This window comes from Labrus mixtus, chromosome 17 (genome assembly GCF_963584025.1).
Source record: "Labrus mixtus chromosome 17, fLabMix1.1, whole genome shotgun sequence".
Classification (NCBI taxonomy): domain Eukaryota; kingdom Metazoa; phylum Chordata; class Actinopteri; order Labriformes; family Labridae; genus Labrus; species Labrus mixtus.
Window position 1 is genome coordinate 8,998,955 of NC_083628.1, and position 20,933 is coordinate 9,019,887.

General features: G+C 38.3%; 2 protein-coding genes across 6 annotated transcripts in view; one reads left to right on the plus strand and one right to left on the minus strand.

Annotated features, from left to right (window-relative positions):
* The first annotated feature begins 4,479 nt into the window (after window positions 1-4,479).
* On the plus strand, window positions 4,480-8,288 carry ptges (prostaglandin E synthase). Its single transcript, XM_061061493.1, has 3 exons — window positions 4,480-4,686; window positions 4,779-4,861; window positions 7,130-8,288. The coding sequence occupies exons 1-3, from the start codon at window positions 4,570-4,572 to the stop codon at window positions 7,377-7,379; spliced, it is 450 nt and encodes a 149-aa protein (XP_060917476.1). The 5' UTR covers window positions 4,480-4,569; the 3' UTR covers window positions 7,380-8,288.
* Window positions 8,289-13,049: 4,761 nt separating this feature from the next.
* The window catches only part of garnl3 (GTPase activating Rap/RanGAP domain like 3), a 72,173-nt gene continuing 64,289 nt past the window's right edge, over window positions 13,050-20,933 (minus strand). For 3 of the 5 annotated variants that reach the window (XM_061060594.1, XM_061060595.1, XM_061060596.1), the window contains exons 28-31: window positions 17,978-18,037; window positions 15,593-15,811; window positions 14,989-15,109; window positions 13,050-14,896 (exon numbers count right to left, since the gene is read on the minus strand). In XM_061060594.1, the coding sequence (XP_060916577.1) occupies window positions 14,731-14,896; window positions 14,989-15,109; window positions 15,593-15,811; window positions 17,978-18,037 (566 nt within the window). In that variant the 3' untranslated portion in view covers window positions 13,050-14,730. The remainder of the gene's footprint in view (window positions 14,897-14,988; window positions 15,110-15,592; window positions 15,812-17,977; window positions 18,038-20,933) is intronic. The other 2 variants (XM_061060598.1, XM_061060597.1) reach the window with 1 other exon arrangement.

Consider the following 20,933-nt stretch of genomic DNA (forward strand, 5'->3'; position numbering starts at 1 on the left):
GAAAACAAACAACTTATTCAGCGCTTGACAAAATTGAAGAAGCTAAGAGCCTAAATATACCAAGACCAATAAATGGCCTTGCTTCCTTTAAGGAGGATTTGAAAAGAAGGTGCTATTAATAGACTTACCAAAAAAAGTGAGGCTATATGCTCAGCTGGCAAACTCTCCAGCTTGAAAGGTCGTTCTCCTTTCTGTGATAAATATGCATGTAAGCATGCCCACATATACAAATTAAAATATACTGCTTCTCTTGACACACTGACTTGGATTCTGTCCATTTTAGCATCATCACTAATCATTTAGAGAAAAAGCTTTAGATGAGTGAGTGCACTGCTTCTTTCTTAGCTGTTTGATAAAACACAGAGTTAAGTGTAAGACAGAGACAGATAAGGTTTACCTGTTTTAATTTTAGACAAAGGAAACTACTCCCAAGTGAGCTGCTGTGATGTCATCTCGAGTCCCACACGTATGCTGAGCTGAATCCAGCCCAGACAGAGTCAGACCGAGAGGATAACAAACCGAACCGGGGAGGAGAGGACGTGATGAAGAAAGGGAAGCTGACACAGGTAAGATGCAAACATTCTCCTTTTTACACACATATACATGCTGCTGCAGCTTCCCTTCACTTCCCATTACCAAAACATTGTCATTTTTCCTGCTCTGTGTGTGTGTCATCGAGGCGGGGATACTTGTACGCTGTAAGGGATGCATTTCATGTGACACCAGATATACTGATGAATAATTAAATATCCCATTGCAGAAGTTGAACAGGCCATTGAATACAGTGTGAATTCAGGACAGCAGGGGGAAGCTGGCTATAAGATGGTGCCCCGTGCTGTGTCCATTCTCTGGGGTGGGATGGGTGTGGCATGTACAGCAGAGCACTCATCCTTTAAATCTTCATCACTCCTGCCAATGGCTATCTGTGCGCGAGGAAGCTTTTGCACGATCAAGGTCAGATGACAGATTCAGGAGGGCAGGATGTGATTGGAATTAATGAAGTGGAATAATAACCCATCATGCCTGGCGATATGTGTATTCAGCTGCACGGATCCTCTTGCAGCTTCCTGAAGGATTTGATTGTAAAGTTATTTATAACACAGACGCAGCAGTGTGACATTATTAGCTTAAAAATAACTTTATTGAATGGGATTCTTGTCTGTTGCTACAGCTGTCAGAGTAAACAAGATTCTGCCGGGGTTGAAGGATACATTTGAAATATTTCACATTATGAACACTCGAGTGGTTCCCCCATTTCACCTCAGAGTGCGCTCCGGTTACTTTGCTTTCTTACTCTGCTCCAAGCAAGCCTGTAGGTGTGTGGTTATTTTGGCTGGAAGTCAAAGTCCTCAAGAGTTGTACAAAATCAGTAACAGATGATTTAGAAATCCCAGAGAGAACAGAGAGACAGAACATGTTGTGTCTCTTTAAAAGTCCCTATCCTTTAGTTTAAGATGATTTTGCCATCTCTCTGATGCAATTCCCGACATAAAGCCTAAATCTTTTTCTCCAGGCTGTAAAAACAGTCTAGATAATAGAGATCTAGAACATGTCAAATTGTTGATATCTTTGAACTTGAAACCTCCACTAAAGCTTGGCTCTGGTTTTGTCACGAATGTCTTATACATTTTTTAAATCTATTTTTATTGGTTTTACTTGAACATTTTTGTTATTTTATTCCGCATGCGTGCATTAGATCAGAGCTGATTTCCTGTCTATATTTACTGTGTAGGCAAAGTTTTGTTCTTTCATTTGTCTCTTCCTATAACACACCTTCATTTCTCTCCTCAGGGATCTCATTATACAGCAGTGCTTTCTCCAGCTGGATAGAGAAATATCCTATACAACACAGGAAACAATTCATCTGTGAGAGCTCCAGCATGAGCAGACTAAGTGGTGATCCTGCACCCAGCTGAAGCCCAAATCCAAATGCTGCAGTGTCATTAAAGAGGCCAGTCACAGGCCGAGTTGTGACTTGTAGCACACTGATTCATCCTCCTCCCTGTCTGTGAAACCTCTCTGAATGCTTTTGCAAAAGTGAATGCTGTAAATATTTACATGTTGGCAGCAGTTGGAGACGGAGAACACCTTGAAAGCAGACTGACTCTGTGACCTCATGATAACCCTGCAGGCAGGGCTGGATATGTTCCTGATGTGGGTTCCTGCTTGCTATAAACCGGAGGGAACGTGATCAAATAGCTGCAGTCTTTGATTTGTGCTACTTTGCACGGTGTCTCCCTTTCTTGCGTGTCTATATTTCCCCTGCTGTAAGCCTTTAATCAGTGAAGAATACATTCACTTAGAAGAAGATAACCATCTTCACTAAATCTGTTTTCCACTGCAGAGACAACACTGACTCTTTTCCTGATCAAATACATTTGATCAGTTCACATGTGTTTGCTGAGCAAGCAAATGTAACGCATGTTTTCTGAATATTTGCGTAATATAATGGCCATCTTGTTTTATAATTAGCTGTATATATTTGAACAATATAATCGTCATCATGTTATACAATGATTATTACAGCTTTAAACAACATATACCATGCAATAAAATGCAATTATAAGATTCAATATGTACAATATGACATATTAAAAACTGTATACTGGACTGTTAAATGTAGGTTGAAATATTAGATCTCAGTGAGTGTAAATACATTTCTAATCTATGTTTAAATCTATTTAAATGCTTACATATTCACTTTCAAAATGCAACTTGTATAAGGTAGTTTGGTGAATCAATAGTGATGTGTGCAGTCACCCACATGATCACATAAAGACTGTTTACACCTGTATTGTCCTGACCTGTTTACACACACACACAAACGATGGGCTGTGCCATGTGCACCCAGCTAGTGGACATGTGGACTGTGAGGGTGAGCAGGAGCGGTCGCAGGGCGATGGAGCTCTCCACCTACCCACAGGTGCTACGTGGAGGTTACCACAGAGTGACCGGCCTCCACTACATGTCGTCCTTCTCTGACGCTGAGGACTGCTGTGACGACACGAGCTCGGGCAGCTCCCTCACTTTGGAATGGCAGGCACCAGGGACTGACACCTAATAACCCACCACAAGGTGCTACAACACACCAACAAGTCAATAAATGTAATGGACTATGCAGGACATAGGGGGAATAAGCAATAAATGTGATTATTGGCATTGAAGAGAGAAAGAGGCTTATGTTTTGCTTGTTTTTTTCCACAAATTGGCTTCTTTTAAGTGAGTAAATCATTTTGTAAGGGATGCTTAAATCTGAAGCTGCATTGTATAATATTTGACTACACTACAATCAGGCCTTCTTGTGACTGTAATAGTTAATAACTATTCTTGAAAATGCGGAGTAAACTTGATCACTAAAAATCAAAAAGAAGCAACGCATTTTTAAATTAGGGCAGACTAAAACAACATTATAGAAATACTTGGTTAAACTTGAGCAACCAAGGTACCAAATCATGGCACCAATCTAAAGTGCAATGGGAATTTTCCTTGTTTGACAACCAACAAGACACCCATATTTTGCTAGCAGCCTTACAGGAAATCCTTTACTCTGTTACGTTTGAGTTTAAGGGTTTGGACCCCAGAATGCAGAACACGGAAACAAAAGTCAGTCTTTAAGATGTTTTAATGTAGCAAAATAAAAGGCTTAAGGCGGTTGGTGGCAATAGAGGACGGGCTGGCGCAGGAGAACTCAAAAAAACAGCAAGGCCAAACAGAAATCCAAAGCAAGGAGGTGAGGCTCACCGGCAGGCGACTGAAAAAAGGAATAATCTGGCACAGGAGTTGAGTCTCGATCTGTCTTTAAGGCCTGAGCGATGACCTGCTGAGATTCAGGTGCTCCCTCGTTCCAGCTCAGCCAGCCACGCCCTCCACTGCACACACACACACTGCAAGAGAGAAAACAGAAAACAGAAGGCGGGGAGACAAACACAAAGTGACACCAAATGCATCAGAAACTAACACCATGACATACTCAGTGTGACCATGGCAAAGAAAACACATGCTGGCTATGACGTCAAATGATCTGTGTCAATTTGCAGAGCGATTTAAAAAAAAAGAAAAATGTAGCCTTCTCTTTAAAAATGACACAACATATTCATTCTGAAATAATGATTCAATCATAAGAAACAGGACGTCAAAATTTCTCTTATCGTATTTTTTCTAGTTAATGTGTAGCCTACTGTTACTTTTATATTTTACCATTTTGTTGTCTACTTTACTAAATGTAACAACTCTTTATCATGATGCCTTTCCTTCTGACGGAGTATTTAGATTCTTCAAAGTCAAATGTGTGAATACACCACAGACAACGTGACTAGTTGACTATAGCCTGGGGCAGCTCATTTTTCGCGTGCCAAGGTATTTGTCTCTCTTCACAGTGATGAATCCAACAGGCAGCCTCTTTCGTCAAACCTGGGATCGTGATTGGATGAGTGGGCGGTGGCATCATCAATCAAATGCTAGAAAAGAGCCTTTCCCCGGGAGCTCACTCTCACTTTCTTACAGCTGTACGCACGCCCCAGCCACAAAACTCAGTTTGGATTATTGAAAGTATTTTTTTTTTTACAAAACATGGCGGCTTTGATAAAAAATGAAGTTTTCTCCTGTTTTGTTTTCTATGGCGTGCTTCTGGTGATAAAAATGTACATTATTGCGATTATAACAGGACAAGTGCGGCTGCGTAAAAAGGTGAGTGACTGTTTCAAAGAAGGAAAGCTGATGTGGAAACAAAAAGTCTGACCTGGAACTTTCACTAATAAAAAAAGTTTTCTCTCCCGAAGGCTTTCGCTAACCCGGAGGACGCGCTGAGACACGGAGGTTTACAGTTTCACAGAGAGGACTCGTACGTGGAAAGATGCCGGAGGTGAGAGAGAGCAGAAAGTTTGACATTGTCATAACTTGCTTTTACTTAAAAACAAAAACAAAAAAAAACGAGTTGTGTTCTTAGTGACTGTATCCATAACAAATAATACACCGACTTTATTTTGCCAACAATGTATTCTGTCATCCACTCATCCTATGGTGGAAGAAGATTTTTTTTACAGTTTAGGCTACTTAACTTTATTGACTTGATTCATAGGTACAAATAAGATGATGAAGTACAAGTTTGAAAGTATTGCTTAAACTCCTGCAGGGTTTTTTTGCTAGCTATGTACCAGACTGAAATGTTATTTATTTATTTATTTAAATAGTGACAGTGCACATTAATAAACATAAACATGTAAATATGCCAGATTACAGCCATAGGCTACTTTCCATCTGTAGTCCCTTGGCAGGTTGGTGGTAAAAATGTAAACAAAGTTACATAACACCATGATGACAAGCAAAAACCAATACAACAAGTAATGACAAAACAACAACATATTCTTTACATTAGTTAACAGAGACACATATATACCAGTATAAAGAGTGGCTGTTTGATTTTGTTCAGAACTAACCAGTATTAAGTGACTATCAGCATAATACTGATTATTTCTATAGGCCTATACCATAGACTGTAAATAATAATATATCAGCAGTTATTTTTTTATGCCTTTAAGCACTTCAGCGGGGTCCGTCTATGTGTTGGATGAAGGGATTGAAATCAATCTGCTGAAACAACCTTTACAGTTTAGGTGATTTAACAATTTAGACTCTCTGAGTGAGGCAGAGGCAGCGGAGGAAAAAATGGTCAGATCGTTTTTGTAAAAAAAAAAAAAAAAGGATGGACCATAGACTGTAGATATTTACACAAAAACCAGCAAAGAAAAGAACACCCGGCACCAACAGAAAGTTTCTCACAGAAGCTTTAAGTAGAAGCGCATTTGCAGAACTTGTACTAGTCAACACAGAGAATGACTTCTGATGCATACTGTAGTAATTTTTAAGCACCAGTTACTAGTTTGGGTGTCAAACTGTTGGGTTTGAAAATACATTACAGTGATATTAAATAAGCTTATCATATGGAAGATTTTAATAATGGTATTGGAGTGAATGTACTTCATGTATGCATCTGAAGTGTAGTTGATAAGTACAAAGTGGCATTAAGTGACAATACAAAATTCTCAAAAGTGTACTAAAGTATTTGAGTAAATGTACTACTAGCATCATAAACTCCATACTGTATATTTCCTGCACGACACTTTCTACATGACTCCATTTAACAACCCAGTCACTAAAAGGGTTATTTTAAAAATTCAAATGGTGTTTGAGGGCATCAAGGGTTTATGTCTTTGGTAGTTTCTTTTAAACTTCTGCATAAGGTAAGATAAACCTTTATTTGTCCCACAACAGAGACATTCACAGTGTTACAGCAGCGAAAAGCAAGGAAAAAATAGAAATAGTTGAGGAAGCAAAAAAAAATACTATCATGCTCACAGTACACAAACATGTGCCAAGTGATAATAATAATAAAAGAAGAAACACATTGGATTTATTTATTTGGGTAAAGGTTATGGTTAGATTTTTTATTTTTAGTAATTAAATTTAAAACTACTTTATTCCTATACTTCATTGTATTTGTGATTTCTGCAACTGATTTCCCATCAGATGTGTTTGCTTGCTGGAACCGTGCTTCACTGTGTTGTTTTAACTTTTCAGAAAATGATCCGTGACAGCAGCAAGAAAGGCCACATTTTTTCTTTCACGATGTAGAAAAAAATGTTTCCTCTTGTTTTGTAATTTGTCTGACTTGGTTCATCGACAACCTTGTGACAGGAAACAACTCTCCGTTAATGGACAGTTTCAAATCCCAAAGTACCTTTTCAAATCCTGGTAATTCAACATTACTTCTGGGGAAAAAAAAGATTTCCAGGCTTATTATGTTTACAGAAAGTGCTGTTTCTTTAAGAACTGTGAACAGGGCAGGTTTCTTGACATAATGTTGAAATGTTGAAAGCAGTGAGTGGAGAGGAAGCAGGATGTAGTAGTCTGACTGAGCTGCCAAAAAGGAGACAGTCAGAGCTGTTAATTATCATGATGAGTAACCGTACTGAGAAATGACAGAATCCCCAATGTGACCTCATTCAGAATTAAACGAGTCATGAAAATTAATGAGAAATATTTTAGTCACTTTCATCATCAGAAGCCGAGTCACACAATTACAAAATATCGGAAAATGAAGTGTCACTTAATCAGTTTCCTTTTCTTGTAGAGCTCATATCAATGACATCGAGAACATCCTCCCATTCCTTTTCCTGGGTGCCATCTACTCCATGACTGGACCCTCGCTAGCTGTGGCCCGCCTTCACTTCCTGGTCTTCTTCGTGGCTCGAGTTCTGCACAGCGTCGCCTACCTGTGTGCCCTGCGAGCACCCACTCGCTCTCTGGCCTACACTGTTGCACAGATTCCTTGCATCTCTATGGCTCTGCAGATCTTAACATCAGTCGCAGCGTATGCTTAAATAAGGTTTCAGAATTGAGAAACCGAACCTTGAGGTGGTGTTCTGGCCTGAAGGAAGGATTTGTGGCCTGTCGGAAAAAAAAACGCAAGAGGAGGATACCTGAGAGGCCTCCTGGGAGGGAGAGCATAAAAGACAAGAATGTCTGTGCAATAAAAGGTGTAGTTAAACACCACAGCTGGGGTATTTGTTGGTTTTGTCAGTATTTTATTGTTAAATTTACAAACTTCAAATGTGAGAATGTCTAAAAATGTATTTAAAGTCGAACATGACTCATGTATTTAAAATGAAAATTAAGGTTGTTTTGCTCGTTTTTTTAACCAGCTTTTACTTAAATGGAATCAAAAACTCACCAACAAAACATAAGGTTTAAGCCACTTGGGAAATGTTTCCAGTACTGCACTGTTTGTTCATCCCTGCCACTTGTGTGTGTGTATGTTTACACATAGCAAATATCTGTGTGATGCAGTACCCTCCATAACTTCATCTGTTTCCTGTGGGGATATTCCATCTATTGCCTTGTTGTGCCATGTTCAATTAAATCTCAGCGGATTCTGGCATAATGACTGAAGGTGTGTTGGGAAATTTAATCCCAGTCAGTGAAATAAATCTAGATGCTCTTGATGTGTGAAAGAAACTGTCTTTAAGTAGTTTTTAAGGAAAAAAAGAAAAATCTTTACGTAGTGTGTGGACTGAGAATAAATCTTAGAATAACTTGTTTTGAAAGAAACTTAGACATATCTGTGAAAAAAGGCGTTGTCTCTCATGAAATTGTTCAATTGAATGTGTGAAAATATTTCAAGACTGTATTTAAAGTTTTTTCTGAACTATTTATTATTCAGTTGCATGTAAACAGTGTTGTTTCTAAGATACATTTTTGTAGGCAATAAAACAATTCAGATATGCCACAAAGTTGATTTGTTATTGTTAATTCTTCTCCATGGTTTTTGGCCAGTAGTGTGTACACAGTTTATTCTGTTGATCAGGGGGACTGGGCCCCAAAAAGGTCCGGTCTGTGTGAGATGATCCAGAAGTCTGCGGCAAAGCTCCAGCATTCCTCCAGCTATTATGTAAGACCTTTGGCTGTGTTTGTGTTCACAGTCATATCCTGAGGGGGCCAGGAGGGTAGCTGGCAACTATAGACAGACGTACTGGCAGACACGGGAGTGCTCAGGCATGCATTCATGCCAAATATTATTACTAAACTTTGTTGTCTGCATGTCATCTTACGCAAATCACCTGTAACATTATCAGTAAAATGCTGTGTAACTGTGTCAGTTACAACATTTTCTTAGGCAATCCTTCCAAACCCCTGATATGATGTATTCCCAGTTATCCCATTGCCAGTGATTTTCCTAGCAGTGATGAGTAATTTGAAATTACAGAGCTGGAATGTTTCGTGATTATGGAGATGTTAGCCAAACAAAAGAAATATAACAAACCCCAAGAAGGTGGGAGTTCTGGAAACTCATAATCCCTTTTCTTTGAGTGAATGAGCATTAACAAAACATATTATCTCTGTGAAACATAAAGCTAATGCAGGGATTCAGGGGTGTGTGTATTTCCTATGTAGGCGTCAGTGGTGTGGTCGTCTAAACCTGTCTGTACAATGTCACCTTATACTTCACTTTTCCTTTTTTTTTTTTTTTTCCTCCGTCTTCACACTCAGAGCTGACTCACCCTGTTGAGGACTCACAAAAGAAAGAATGAAGAAACTACAATGAAACATCTTCAGCAAAGCAAATTTAAATTGATATTCATCTCCACCTGGTGGCTGCACTTGACTTAAAACAAAACAACAAACTTGTGGGACACCAACAAAATGGTGTCCCACAAGGGTCCATTCTGGATCTTTATATATTTTATTCAATTCAATCACTTTATTGCAATGTTGCTGGTATGAAAGGTCATTTTATGCAGACGACACCATAATGAGACTTTTTGATTGAAGTGTTGAACCTAAAGAGAATTATGTCCAGAATCTTTTCCATATTTAGGTTTTTAATTTGTTGGCCTGCAACTTCATGGTTTGATTACTAACCAGTTACTTTAAAAAAGGCTTTAGAATATACATAATGGAGAAAAAGGTACAGAATTTAATAGCGAGTGAAATTAAACAGTATATTGGAGATACTCAAGAACATTTCAGATAACTCAAAATTGTACTTCAGCACAGAACTTGAGTCCACTTATTTAGTCATTTTCAACCACTGTAATTAACATCCAAATGGTTTCAACCATCACCTTCTGGTGGAACAAACTCTATAATCCTCCCGCATAATCACACCTAAATTCCAAATGAGCGATTATCGCCACACAGGTGGTAGTTAGCTTTTTTTTATTTTTATGATTACAGTAAATTAGCAAAATTGGATCCTAGAGACACATACAGTAGATATGGTAGAAATGTAAGATTTTCCTTTGTGTGTGGATGATTGAATCTTGGAGTCTCATGCCATAATGCCATTTAAGTTACAAAGAGATGAAAGATGAGATATTCCAAGACATGTCTAAATTGAGTCTGCTTTGCAACAAATGCTCAATTAAACCTAATTGAAAATGAGTGCTTGAAATAAGAAACTTTGGCTTGTGGTGCAATGAGTTCAAATAAGTCAAAATTGGTGCATACATTCATGATTCCCGGATACATCTCTATGACTTGAGGATTTTTCCTCTGGCAAATTAAGCAAATTAAATTTCAAACAGATTTATTTTAAAAACGTGTTGACATCCACCTTGTCCATTAAAAATGTCAGATGGCTAGACCAGAGCCATGAGTGTCACTGTGGGCCTGAATTGGTGTTCCAGTTTAAAACAGATTTTGTTTACAGGCATGCTATTTTGGAAGGCACTCTGACAACAAAGGTATCTTACATTTTGTGACTTGATCTTGGACTGACAAAATGGAAGGAATTTGAAGCCAGTGAAATGAAGTTGGATGAAGCCCAGACAGGTCTTGACAGTTATCTTTCAAATCCGTTACAAATGAAAATGGATGCCAGGAATGAAGTAAGCAGTTGTTTCTTGATCTTCCAAATTTTGGCATAATTTTGAACAAGCTGCATGGAGAGTCATGTTACTAATACCAGTAAATCAGGATTCCAGCTTTCACTGGAGGATACAATGATTGATACATGACACACTGGGTCCCAATTTAATTTATAATTGATATCATTCCCTTTTTAATTTGGAGTAATTTTACTGATACATAATGTGATTTTATGCAGATGACACCATGATGTACTTGGTGTCTTGTCTCATCCAATGCGAGTGTGACAAAGAAACTACAAAATACTTTTAAAGTTGTCAACAGAAATTCTGAATGAAGGCTCTTCAGTTAGACCAATAAACTGGGATTTCAGCTGTCATTAGCAAATTGATTGCTTAGATAATCAATACTGTCAACTGAGAGAAAATGATGCATGTGTTCGAGCAGAAACAAACAAATTCATGTTTATCTTATCTAATACATACTGCAGTAAATTATCCATGAAAGTGTTTTTGTCTCATTGTATTTTATAAGTCCTTAGGTCAATGGTTCCCAAAGTGGTGGTCGGGACCCCCTGGGGGGTGGCAAGATTAATTCCAAAAACATATACACATTTAAAATAGCATATCTTATCCAATATTGGGAAAATATATTTAAAAAATAATTCAAGAGATTACGTGGGTTCTGCTTCTAGCGTTTCTTACAATACATTTCTAAAATAATCTTACGTGTTGGGCTGTTGTGTTCTTTTGTGCTGTCTAATGCCACTATTTCTATAGGCCTAATAGTGTGCCCGGCTGTACGCAACATTATATGTTTTTAACATCTCCAAGGATAATGGTGGTCCCCAGTTGCTAGCATCGTTATTTTGGGGATCGCGGGCTAAAAAGTTTGGGATCCCCTGTTTTAGGTAACTGATTATTTCAAAATGAATAAAGACAAATTGTTGAACTTTGTCATTGTAAAATATAATCTGGTTAATAAAAACAGCAGTTCAAATTCCATAAATATTTATTACATATCAATGAACAGAATCGACTACTTTCACAGCAGTGGTCTACAGCACTTGTTTAAAATAATTGCTCAAATAATAATAATATTAATAATAATAATAATATAGTTCAGTTTCATTTGAGGCCACATTTGATACACAAACATTTACAAGTAGTACTTGGCATTAAAAACGATGGCGATACAATATTTTAAGACACTTGGTGTTTTTTTGTTCATTTTCTTTCGTTTTGATATCACAGAGAGGTTCAGCAACAGTCTAAACAGTAAATATAGATTCAAATACAAAAACAAAACCAAACAAATGAACAGTGAAAATGCCAAGGGGAGGTAGGAACAAAGAGTACTCAACAGAAAACGCAGGAGAAGTAGGAACATTAGAAGTGGGAGAAGCAGTGTTACAAACTGTAACAGCCAGACATCTCCACAGTCACCCGCACTCATTCAGAGTAATAAACAGTAAAGTAGAGTACCTTTGTAAAAATCCCCCCATCCCGTTTTTCATCTTCTTCTTCTTCCTTTTTTAAAGTTTTTCTGAGTTGTGTTATAGTGTTGGAGGGGTGCACACTGAGACAGGAAAAGACAGCAGAGGAGAGGAGAGAGGGGAATCAAGGAAGAGGAGGAGGAGGAGGAAGAGGGGGAGGCTCATGCAAGATCTGAAGGCTGCTGTGTTGTGAAACCACCACAGAGAGGTGCTCTCATACCAACATATGCATAGTCAGAACCACAGCTCCCAGTTTGTTGCTCTGCCTGTCAGCGGTTCTTCAAAGCATTTGCTTAATTTAAATGACTGTCTAGTGTTGATTAGGCGAAACAATTTCCCTTTTTTAAGTCGGGAAAGTTTTTCATATGGACTCACAGGACCAATTAATCTTCCTCAATACTCAGTACAAAGTAGAGTACGATAAATTCAATATTTTCTGGTGAAATTGTGTTGGTATAACTGGCTGCTGACACATTGGGCCAAATTATTCAAAAGAGTTCTGGATTTTAAAAATCAAATCTCTTTTGCTATCCAGGACCATGTAAGTCATCTTACTTTTGTCCTGGTTTTTCACTGGACATGATAACCTTCTTAGATAGAGATTCAAGGATGAACAAATTCAGATAACAAAGCTTAAAATGGGACTACAAAATACATGATTTTTCCAAATCCAGAGAAACTGAAAGATCCTCACAAATGCTTTTATTGAAATATGTTATGCTTGTACTGAAGCAATTTGGTGAAATATTTTATAGGGAAAACATCCTTTAGATGTCAAAATTTTGCGATTAAGAGGAAGTTGTTCAAACATATTTAACGCACTGAGTGAGAACAATGAATATTCTGTCTGTTCATGTGCTTTAAAAAAAACTTGAATATATGTTAATATATAAACAAAGATAAAGACAATTAGTTTATCTGAAAATATACTGAATGGGCCAAACATTTAGAGGTTTGAGTGTTGATGATGATGATTGGTGTTAGTTTAAAACAGAAACATTTGTGTAAGTAAGAAAGCTCTAAGATAAAAGATGACCAGTTAACATTTGGTTATGGCTGCAAACAGCTGCCATCAGTGGGTTTTTTTTTTTAAAACAAGTTTAGCTGGTTGTCAATGAACATTTGGAAAGTAGATTCGAGTGTCCCTGGTGCCGTCGACAATGGCCCACAATTCACAACTTCACCCCTGTAAAAGCTACAAATCAGTGTTTTATTGGACATAAGGAATAAAAACCAGCATGGCTTGTGGGCTCTCCAGACCCAGACGAACAATGAAAACCTTAAAAAAAAAAAAAAAAAAAAAAGGAAAAGAAATGTTTGCTTTAAGGCATCAGCCTCCAGCCATTGATGTGATGTCTCCTTAATAGTTTATTGTGTTGTTAAGCTTTAGTAGACTTTCATAGAAGCTTATTTTTGGTTTAACTGACACTATTTTATTTTGAGTTCTACACTCGTCTTAGTTAATTGTTGGTCTAAATTTTAGGTTGTTTAAAATAAAATCTTGGGGCATAATCACAATACTCAGTCATTTTCTGTATTTTGTTTTTTAAATTGTGCACAGTGCAATTTAAATGATGAATCTCTCTTTTTTTTATGTAAAATAATAAAAAACACTTAAAATTGACTAACTTTCAGCACCTTCTAAATACAGAAAAGGGAATAAAACGAGCTAAGTATATTTTACAGTAATTTTCACTGACATTTTCAGTGAGATTAACAAAGTTTAGCTTTAACATTGCCTTTTATATTTAGATTGTTCCTCCCTTGCTCATATTCATATTGTACCTCTTACAGTTTAGATGGAAAAAGTATTTCCGTTTTTGTTTTTTTCACATCCAACCTGTCTTTGATCTCAGCTTGTGGTTCTCTTTATGCAGTCATGTTTGGTATGTTGCCGCTGACCTCTTGGTTTCCAAAGAAGCTATTTCTTTTGGCGCAGAAGATACAATACTTGTAGCAAAGGCAAAGATCATGCAGATTCAAGGTTGAGTGCATGTGGCTTTTAGAGAGCGCCTCCGGTTGCTAAATGTCTGTGTGAATGCAGTTGTGGGTCACCAGAGTAATCTAATGTGGACTACAATCATGGCTGCTACTGTAAAGACACCATAATATGGTGGCTGTTAGAGGTGTAGTTCAGTGGAGGATGCTGGGAAATGGCACTTGTGGGAGACTTTGCCTCCAGCCCTGTCTACCTGTAAACTGTGAAAAGGAGAGGAAAAAGGACTTAAATGTGCAGATAGAATAAAACATTTTTTTTTTTTTACTTAATATGGGAATAAAATTGTTTTTTTTTTATAATATATCTATAAATATGCATCACAGGCATACACAACCTGTCACTGTGAACATTTCCATGTATAACAGATGTACACATACATATGCATATCATACAGTATTTGATAGTGGATTGGAAATAATCACATAATATACAACACATAATAAGCAACTTCAGACGGCATTGGGAACAAGTTTTTGTCTTGCCTCGGTGCGCAGATTTACATTCAGTTTGTGGTTCGGGATCAAATGGTTAGCATTACCTCAAGGCTGTTGCAGAACTCTGAATAAACCATGTCATCTCGCACAGCAACTTCATAGCCTCTTTGGGTAATTTGCTGCGGGGCAACACAAACATCACACAGTGGCAGAGGGAATGCTCGTGAGAACAAACAAGCACTCAGACACGTCTTCTAACTCCCAATGCACCCATCTTGTCTGATGAATGGGGAGACCTCAAGATTCAGGGATACAAACAAACATAATGTTTGAAGGAAATCAACAAACAACAAATCAAAAGCAAACCAACCCAAACTATTAAATAATGGTGACAGTACAGGAGCGTGAGGGCAGAGAAGTGTACAATGGGATTGTCTTCACTTTAGGTCCAGGACATCTTCTTCGAAGGATGTGGAGGGGGCGAAGGCGTTAGCCAGAGTCGGGCTCTCCGCTAGCAGCACCACCTTCTCTGGCTCCGCCTCCGAACTGGATGAACAATGCAGCTGGACGTCCAGGTCGGACTCTACTGACTCTGAGGCTAACCTGTTGAGGACAAAGAGATACATTTCACGCCTATGGAACATTTAGCAACTGTTTAATGTGCATGTAGTGTTTCTCTTATCCATCACTATTACCTGTCACTGTTTGTCGAGGTCAGTGCTCGTGCTTTGGGCTCTTCCTCGGTGTTCTTCTTGCTCATCTTCCTCTGTTTGACGCTTCCACTGTCCGGCTTCCCACTTGGCTCCTCTGTCAAGCCTTTTTGGAATGAAGTAACAGAAAACGTTTATGACACCTATTAAATCTCTTGACAAGAATTGGCTTAGCTTTGCAGTGAGAACAGCCAGCCTGACTCATTCAGAAGGTTAAAAATGTCCCAATTAGAGCAACTCGTAAACTCAATATTTACTTTTTTATTGCTAGTTTGTTCCACTTCTTCTCGCCAAAGAAATGTTTAAGCATGTAAAATGTTAATTAGAAAGCTTTACAGGTTTCTGAATGTGTTTTTATTTAAACATTTGGACAACCCATAGCTAGCTAGTCCCTATTTCTTCCAGTGTTTGTAACAAGCTGGTCTAATTTAGCCAAGCTGAAATAACATGCTGCTAGCTGTTAAGTGCACAGAAATAATAATATCATTGTATTCATAGCAATAAATCCAAAGAGCAAATATTTCAGACAGTAAAACTAGTTGAAACATTTTTTGACTTTCACTATCAAAAAGTAAACATTTGATTTTACCGAGCAACTCCTTCCGTGTGCGGCTGGCTATCTCCTTGATCTCCATGCGGGACAGTGACAACGAGTGTGAGGCAGAGATGAGGGGAGTTGGAGGAACCATGGTTGGGGCCGGTGTAGTCAGCACCTTGTTCACCAGAGGGGACTTGAGGGGTCTTTCGATGCTGCGGCCCACCAAGTTGCAGAGAGGGATCTTGAACATGTGTTTACATGATGCTTCACCTGAAAGGAAGGAACCCAGAGGGAGAAAAGAAGGGGGGGAAAAACAAGAGAGCGGTGGAGAGAGTCAGGAAGAAGGAAGGAGGCAGGCAACAAAAGAAGACAAGAAAAAAAGATGATGATTGATAGGAGCAAAAATAAAATGTCAAAAAGTGACAGCTCATGAGAAAGCATGAAACTGAAGCACTTAAGTGTTTTTGCATGATGTATAGCTCATTAGTTACGAAAACAGATAAAGCATGCCAAGACTTTCAATTAACATTTAATCATCGTACATGTATTTGAATTATTTCCAAAATTACATTAGTCTTGCGTCCTATAGCAGATGGGAGAACTGGGTTGGAATGTCCCCACACCATCAAGTCTGTAGGCTGTGCTAAATATGAAACCTTAGCCTGCACATAGTTAGCTTACCTTAGCCTAAAGACAAGGACCACTAAAAGAAGCTAACTTGAATCTGACCATCTGTAAAGTATATCTCAAAAGGAAACAAAACAGGACCTCTAACGCTCACTTAGTAAAAGTAATTATTTAAATACACGCAAAGAAGTTTTGCAGTAAACGTTCTGTTTTGGCTAGCTGTGGATTTCCGAAAGCTTTGTGACTGTATCTTCAAATTCCACAAAGTTGCTTCATGTGAGGTTGGTAGTTTATCGTCTAAAACAAAACAAAGTAACATAAAACAAAAGCCTCTCCCTCAATCATACACTCCTGTAATTTTACATTTCTGAAGGTTGTCAAACTGATATTCAAATGAAGCTAATCTAAAGTGATGAATGGTCCTGTCATCTTAAAGTTAATCATCCTTACTGCTGAGAGGTAATGTAACATAACTATTAAATTGCAGCCATTTATAGCAGACCATGGATTATTCAGCAGAGACTATAAACACTTAAAATCGGTTTGGGACAAATTTAAAGTAGTTTTTTTTTTTTTTGTGGCAAATACAAAAAAAAAAAAGAAAGAAAAGCCCACAAAAAAGCTGCAGTTTGCAAGCCTGCAGTTCCAACAGACGCCAACAGGGAGCAGTGCTGCAGTTCATCAGGTACACTGTGCTCCACTGAGACTGGCAGATAGTAACATTGGATCAGATCGACTTAATGTGGATGCTGCGCTGCACAAAGATGAGCGACTCATCTGAAATGCCAGCGGATGAGAGGTGAGTGAAGAGCGATGGAGAATAATAGAGGGTCACTGCTGATGTTTGACAGGTACACTGTGTAAGATCCTCTTTGCTTTACCTGCAATGTCATACAGCAACAAAATAATAACCCCCCCCAAAAAAGCAAGAAAACGTGCAGTTATTTGGAATATAAAGATATGGAGATCAATATATTCCTCATGCGTTTCTGGACCAGGGAAAGGGTCAAAACTCCATCACTTCACTCCATGTAAAAACTGAAATTTTGAGCACTAATTGAAGAAAAATGCCCCAGGTAAACCAATGGATGGAGGTGGATGGAAGTAAGCAGCCTCATCAGTAACAGCATCTTGTTCACATTACTGATGAGATTACATCAGATAAATCCCTCCCCAAGGATCAGATACAGCGGGCGCACAGGCAGTTAAGAGGATGGGATTTTTGTCAGCACCCCTTCCACTTTTTCTTCCCCCTCCTCCTACTGCTGCTATACCCCCCACCCTCACCCTGCTCAGATTGTGGCACCACTGTTTGGACTACCACTTTGGATCGAAGAGAGGGCTGACAAAAGTCTCCATGGCGACAGTGCAATCTGTAAATCATGCTGCGGCAGACGTGTCTTCTCCTTCCCCATTTCCCTTTTTCTCTCTCCTTCTTCTCCCAACCTACTGCATGTACACAACCCCTCCCTGTTTAGTCCCTCACTCATGCATACCATCTCTCCTTGTAATTTCGAAACCATCCACTTTGATCGACATTATCTCCACTGCCTCACTTTTGCACTTTATCACCTTTCTCCCTCTCTCTCACTCTCTCCTCGTGCTAATGCTTTAATTAGTTAAGACAGAAAGTTGGGGGATGGGGAAGACATGATGTTCACTTAACATTCAACCAACGTTCAAGTCAACATGCCGCTGTGGAGGAGCAGACAGGGTGATGCACTCTGGGAGCATGTGCGTGTTAGTGGGGCAGCATTGTGAGCGTTTTCATGGACTTAGGAAACATGTTGTGGGAGAATCCTGCAGTACCTTCGGCGTCCTTAGACATGTACAGGGAAAGCTTGGTACCATAGGGGATCCGTATTGAATCTGAACCAGGGATGAAGAAGAGGGTTACAAAACTGAACACACAGGGTAACATACACTAGGAACACATTTACACACGCACACAAAGACACACAAACACAGTAGGTGTCCAATTGACACCAATTCACATGGTGGCCATTTTTTAAATTTGTTATGCTCAAATGCTGATATAAAGCCATACTGCTGGTTTCCAGACTGTAAATCCTAGAAATGTACCAAATATGACAAATTATTCTAATTTCACTGCTTCCAGAATGTAAAAAAACAGACACAATTAAAACTAGGAGGGACATCATTCAATATTTCATGTTAAAACAACCTAGTCACCAAATTACTAGAGCAGACAATAGTGTTGGCATTCAGCCACCTACTAGCTTAAATTACCATTAGCAAGAGAGAGCTAGGCCTAAATGATGATTGACCTTAGGAAAGTGATGATAGCCTAAGTAAGGAGTGACATTGACTTACTTAACTTTTTAAAAACATCATATTTGATAACCAATAAGTCACTGGCTAAGAATGATTCATAAACTTCGGGCCTTATATAATACAGTATCTAAGGCTTTAAAAGACTTAAATTGAAAAAAATAAAAATAGTTTTCAATAACCAATTTATTGCCAGACAAACTGCTAATGTTAGAATTCAGCTAAGAGGGAGCTAAATGCTAACTTTACATTTAAGAGTTCAAAGATACATTATAAAAGGCATTAACAGATCTATCTTTGTAAATAAAATAAACCAATAGACCAATTAGCTGCTGTCAGACAACAGCTTAGCATTCAGGTAGCTTAATGCTAACACCAACTTTTGAAAGTGCCTCTGATACAACTGGAAATATTGACAGAATTAACTTAACTTCTACTGTTAGCTTTCAGGAACCTCCTAGCTAGCAATCCTGCTGGGTGAGAGGTAGCAGACACTTAACGTGTCATATTATTTAATAGGAAACAGACTTGACTTTGTAAAAGCAACATACAGTATTTGATTAGCCATTTGCTTCCATAAAGCAGTATCCAAATCAACAATTTCCTAGATAATGTAATATTAGCTTGGAAGTGTGTGAGTTTCTACATTAGCTGTTGTCTAATGGATTTTCAAATGTGTTGTTTAAATTTAAAATATTTCTTGAGGTCTATCCAAATTTTCATGATCAGGGATGTTTCCAAATACTGAGTAATCAGGAAATGGTGAAATGATAACTGTTGTCAGACTCCCCAGATTTTGAAAACTTTCAGTCTTAAGCCAAAACACAACGATATTTGAACAGATTGAGCTTCCCACCCTGATCATGATTCCAGATGAAGACATCCCCTGTGTGACTCTATGGTGAATTATGCAGAATTATATGCATAACCAGCTAAAACAAGAAAGAAAATTACAATCCCTTTGAGAGAAAAGATTACCAGAATCAGCCTAAAAGCACAAAGCCCGTCCTCTGCTAATTGCAGCAGCGACAGACAAACCGTCCTCCTTGTTAGCCTTAATGGGACCTGTAAATACCTGCTCCCCTCAGGAAAACAGAGAAAATCTGCCTCAATGGAGCAGCAGCAGCCACTGCACATTATAATAATTGTTTTCTGAGGCCTTGTCCTTCACTGCAGCAGTAAGAATCACACAAATGCATCTGAGGATAACTTTGTGTCACTTTTAAGGGCTAGAGAGTCTAATGACAAACGACAAGGTGACATTGCCGTGATCCATAAGCTGAATGATAAACCTGTATGCCATTAACGACAGCAGTGCATCACAAATATGCCCCATTTACAGACAGTTGTAACAATCTAAAAGAGGTCAGCTGGTGGGGGAGGGGAGACTCCAACTGGTCAAAAACTCAATAAAAGATGGAGTAGGGAGTGAAAGTGGGCTGGTGGTTGGAGGGAGGGACTCGTATTGATCCTCAATCATGAAAGCCTTCTTTTTCTTCCGCAGGCACTTACTATGTCCCTTGAATGGTGGTGGGTTGACTAAGTGGGTGAATACTCTGCTATTTTGGGTAATTGGTGGCTTGTAAGAGTTTTAAAAATCATATTTTTATATGGAAAGTTGTAGCTCTGTCTTGCCCACAAATTACATTAATTTAACAGCCAAGTATTTTTTCATATCATTCATCTTCTTCGATTAAATATCTGGCTATTTTGCAACCACATACTTAATTGATCATAGTAGATGTCTTCAAAGATGCACCATAATGGGACTGTAAGCTATTCAAAAGCAAAATCAGAAAAGACAGTTCTTGTTGTCAACAAACATCATGAAAAGACCATAAAATCTATCCAACAGAGAAGCTGCTAAAAACTAAAGAGCCCGGCTGTTTTACTTTAAGTTGCTGGATGAGTTCAAGAAACCAAACCATACTTATATAGATATAGTAAAGTAGTTAGGAAGGTATATTTTGTATTTAAAAATACCTGACATTAAAAATAATTGCTATTTTCTTCAAATGTTTTGAATTAATAATATAATTGATTTGGCCTCGTTCATGCCTTTTGTTCTGACAATTTTACTTATCAAGCACCGCTTGCCAGGGTCCTTGAACACACCATCAGGTAAAACTTTTAAAATGACTCGGGCTCTCAGGGACAAAGGTAGCAGTGACATTAAAAGTGTAAGACATTCCCTTTTTTTAATTATGAGCTATCTAAGCCAGCTGTTTAGTCTCAACAGTGTAGAATATGCTATAAACATGTACTTTTAAATACTGATGGTCTGAAACCAAGTTTAAGGCTCAAAATAACTTGCAAGTTATTGTGCTAAAATAAATGGAAGAATTGAGCTGGCTGGTGAGAGATCAATATAAAGCGTTGGAAACGGTCGTCTTTTGTGGTATGTAAATTTAACAACATTGGAAGGTTAAGGGCTTAATACTTAGGCCATATTTATAGCATTATAAAAGAAAGA

Bases quoted from the DNA above. Each gene is read 5' to 3' on its own strand.
- ptges (XM_061061493.1), top strand. From the start codon at position 4,570: ATGGCGGCTTTGATAAAAAATGAAGTTTTCTCCTGTTTTGTTTTCTAT. The intron at 4,687-4,778 runs GTGAGTGACTGT...TCTCTCCCGAAG, and splicing joins AAGTGCGGCTGCGTAAAAAG to GCTTTCGCTAACCCGGAGGA. The intron at 4,862-7,129 runs GTGAGAGAGAGC...CTTTTCTTGTAG, and splicing joins TACGTGGAAAGATGCCGGAG to AGCTCATATCAATGACATCG.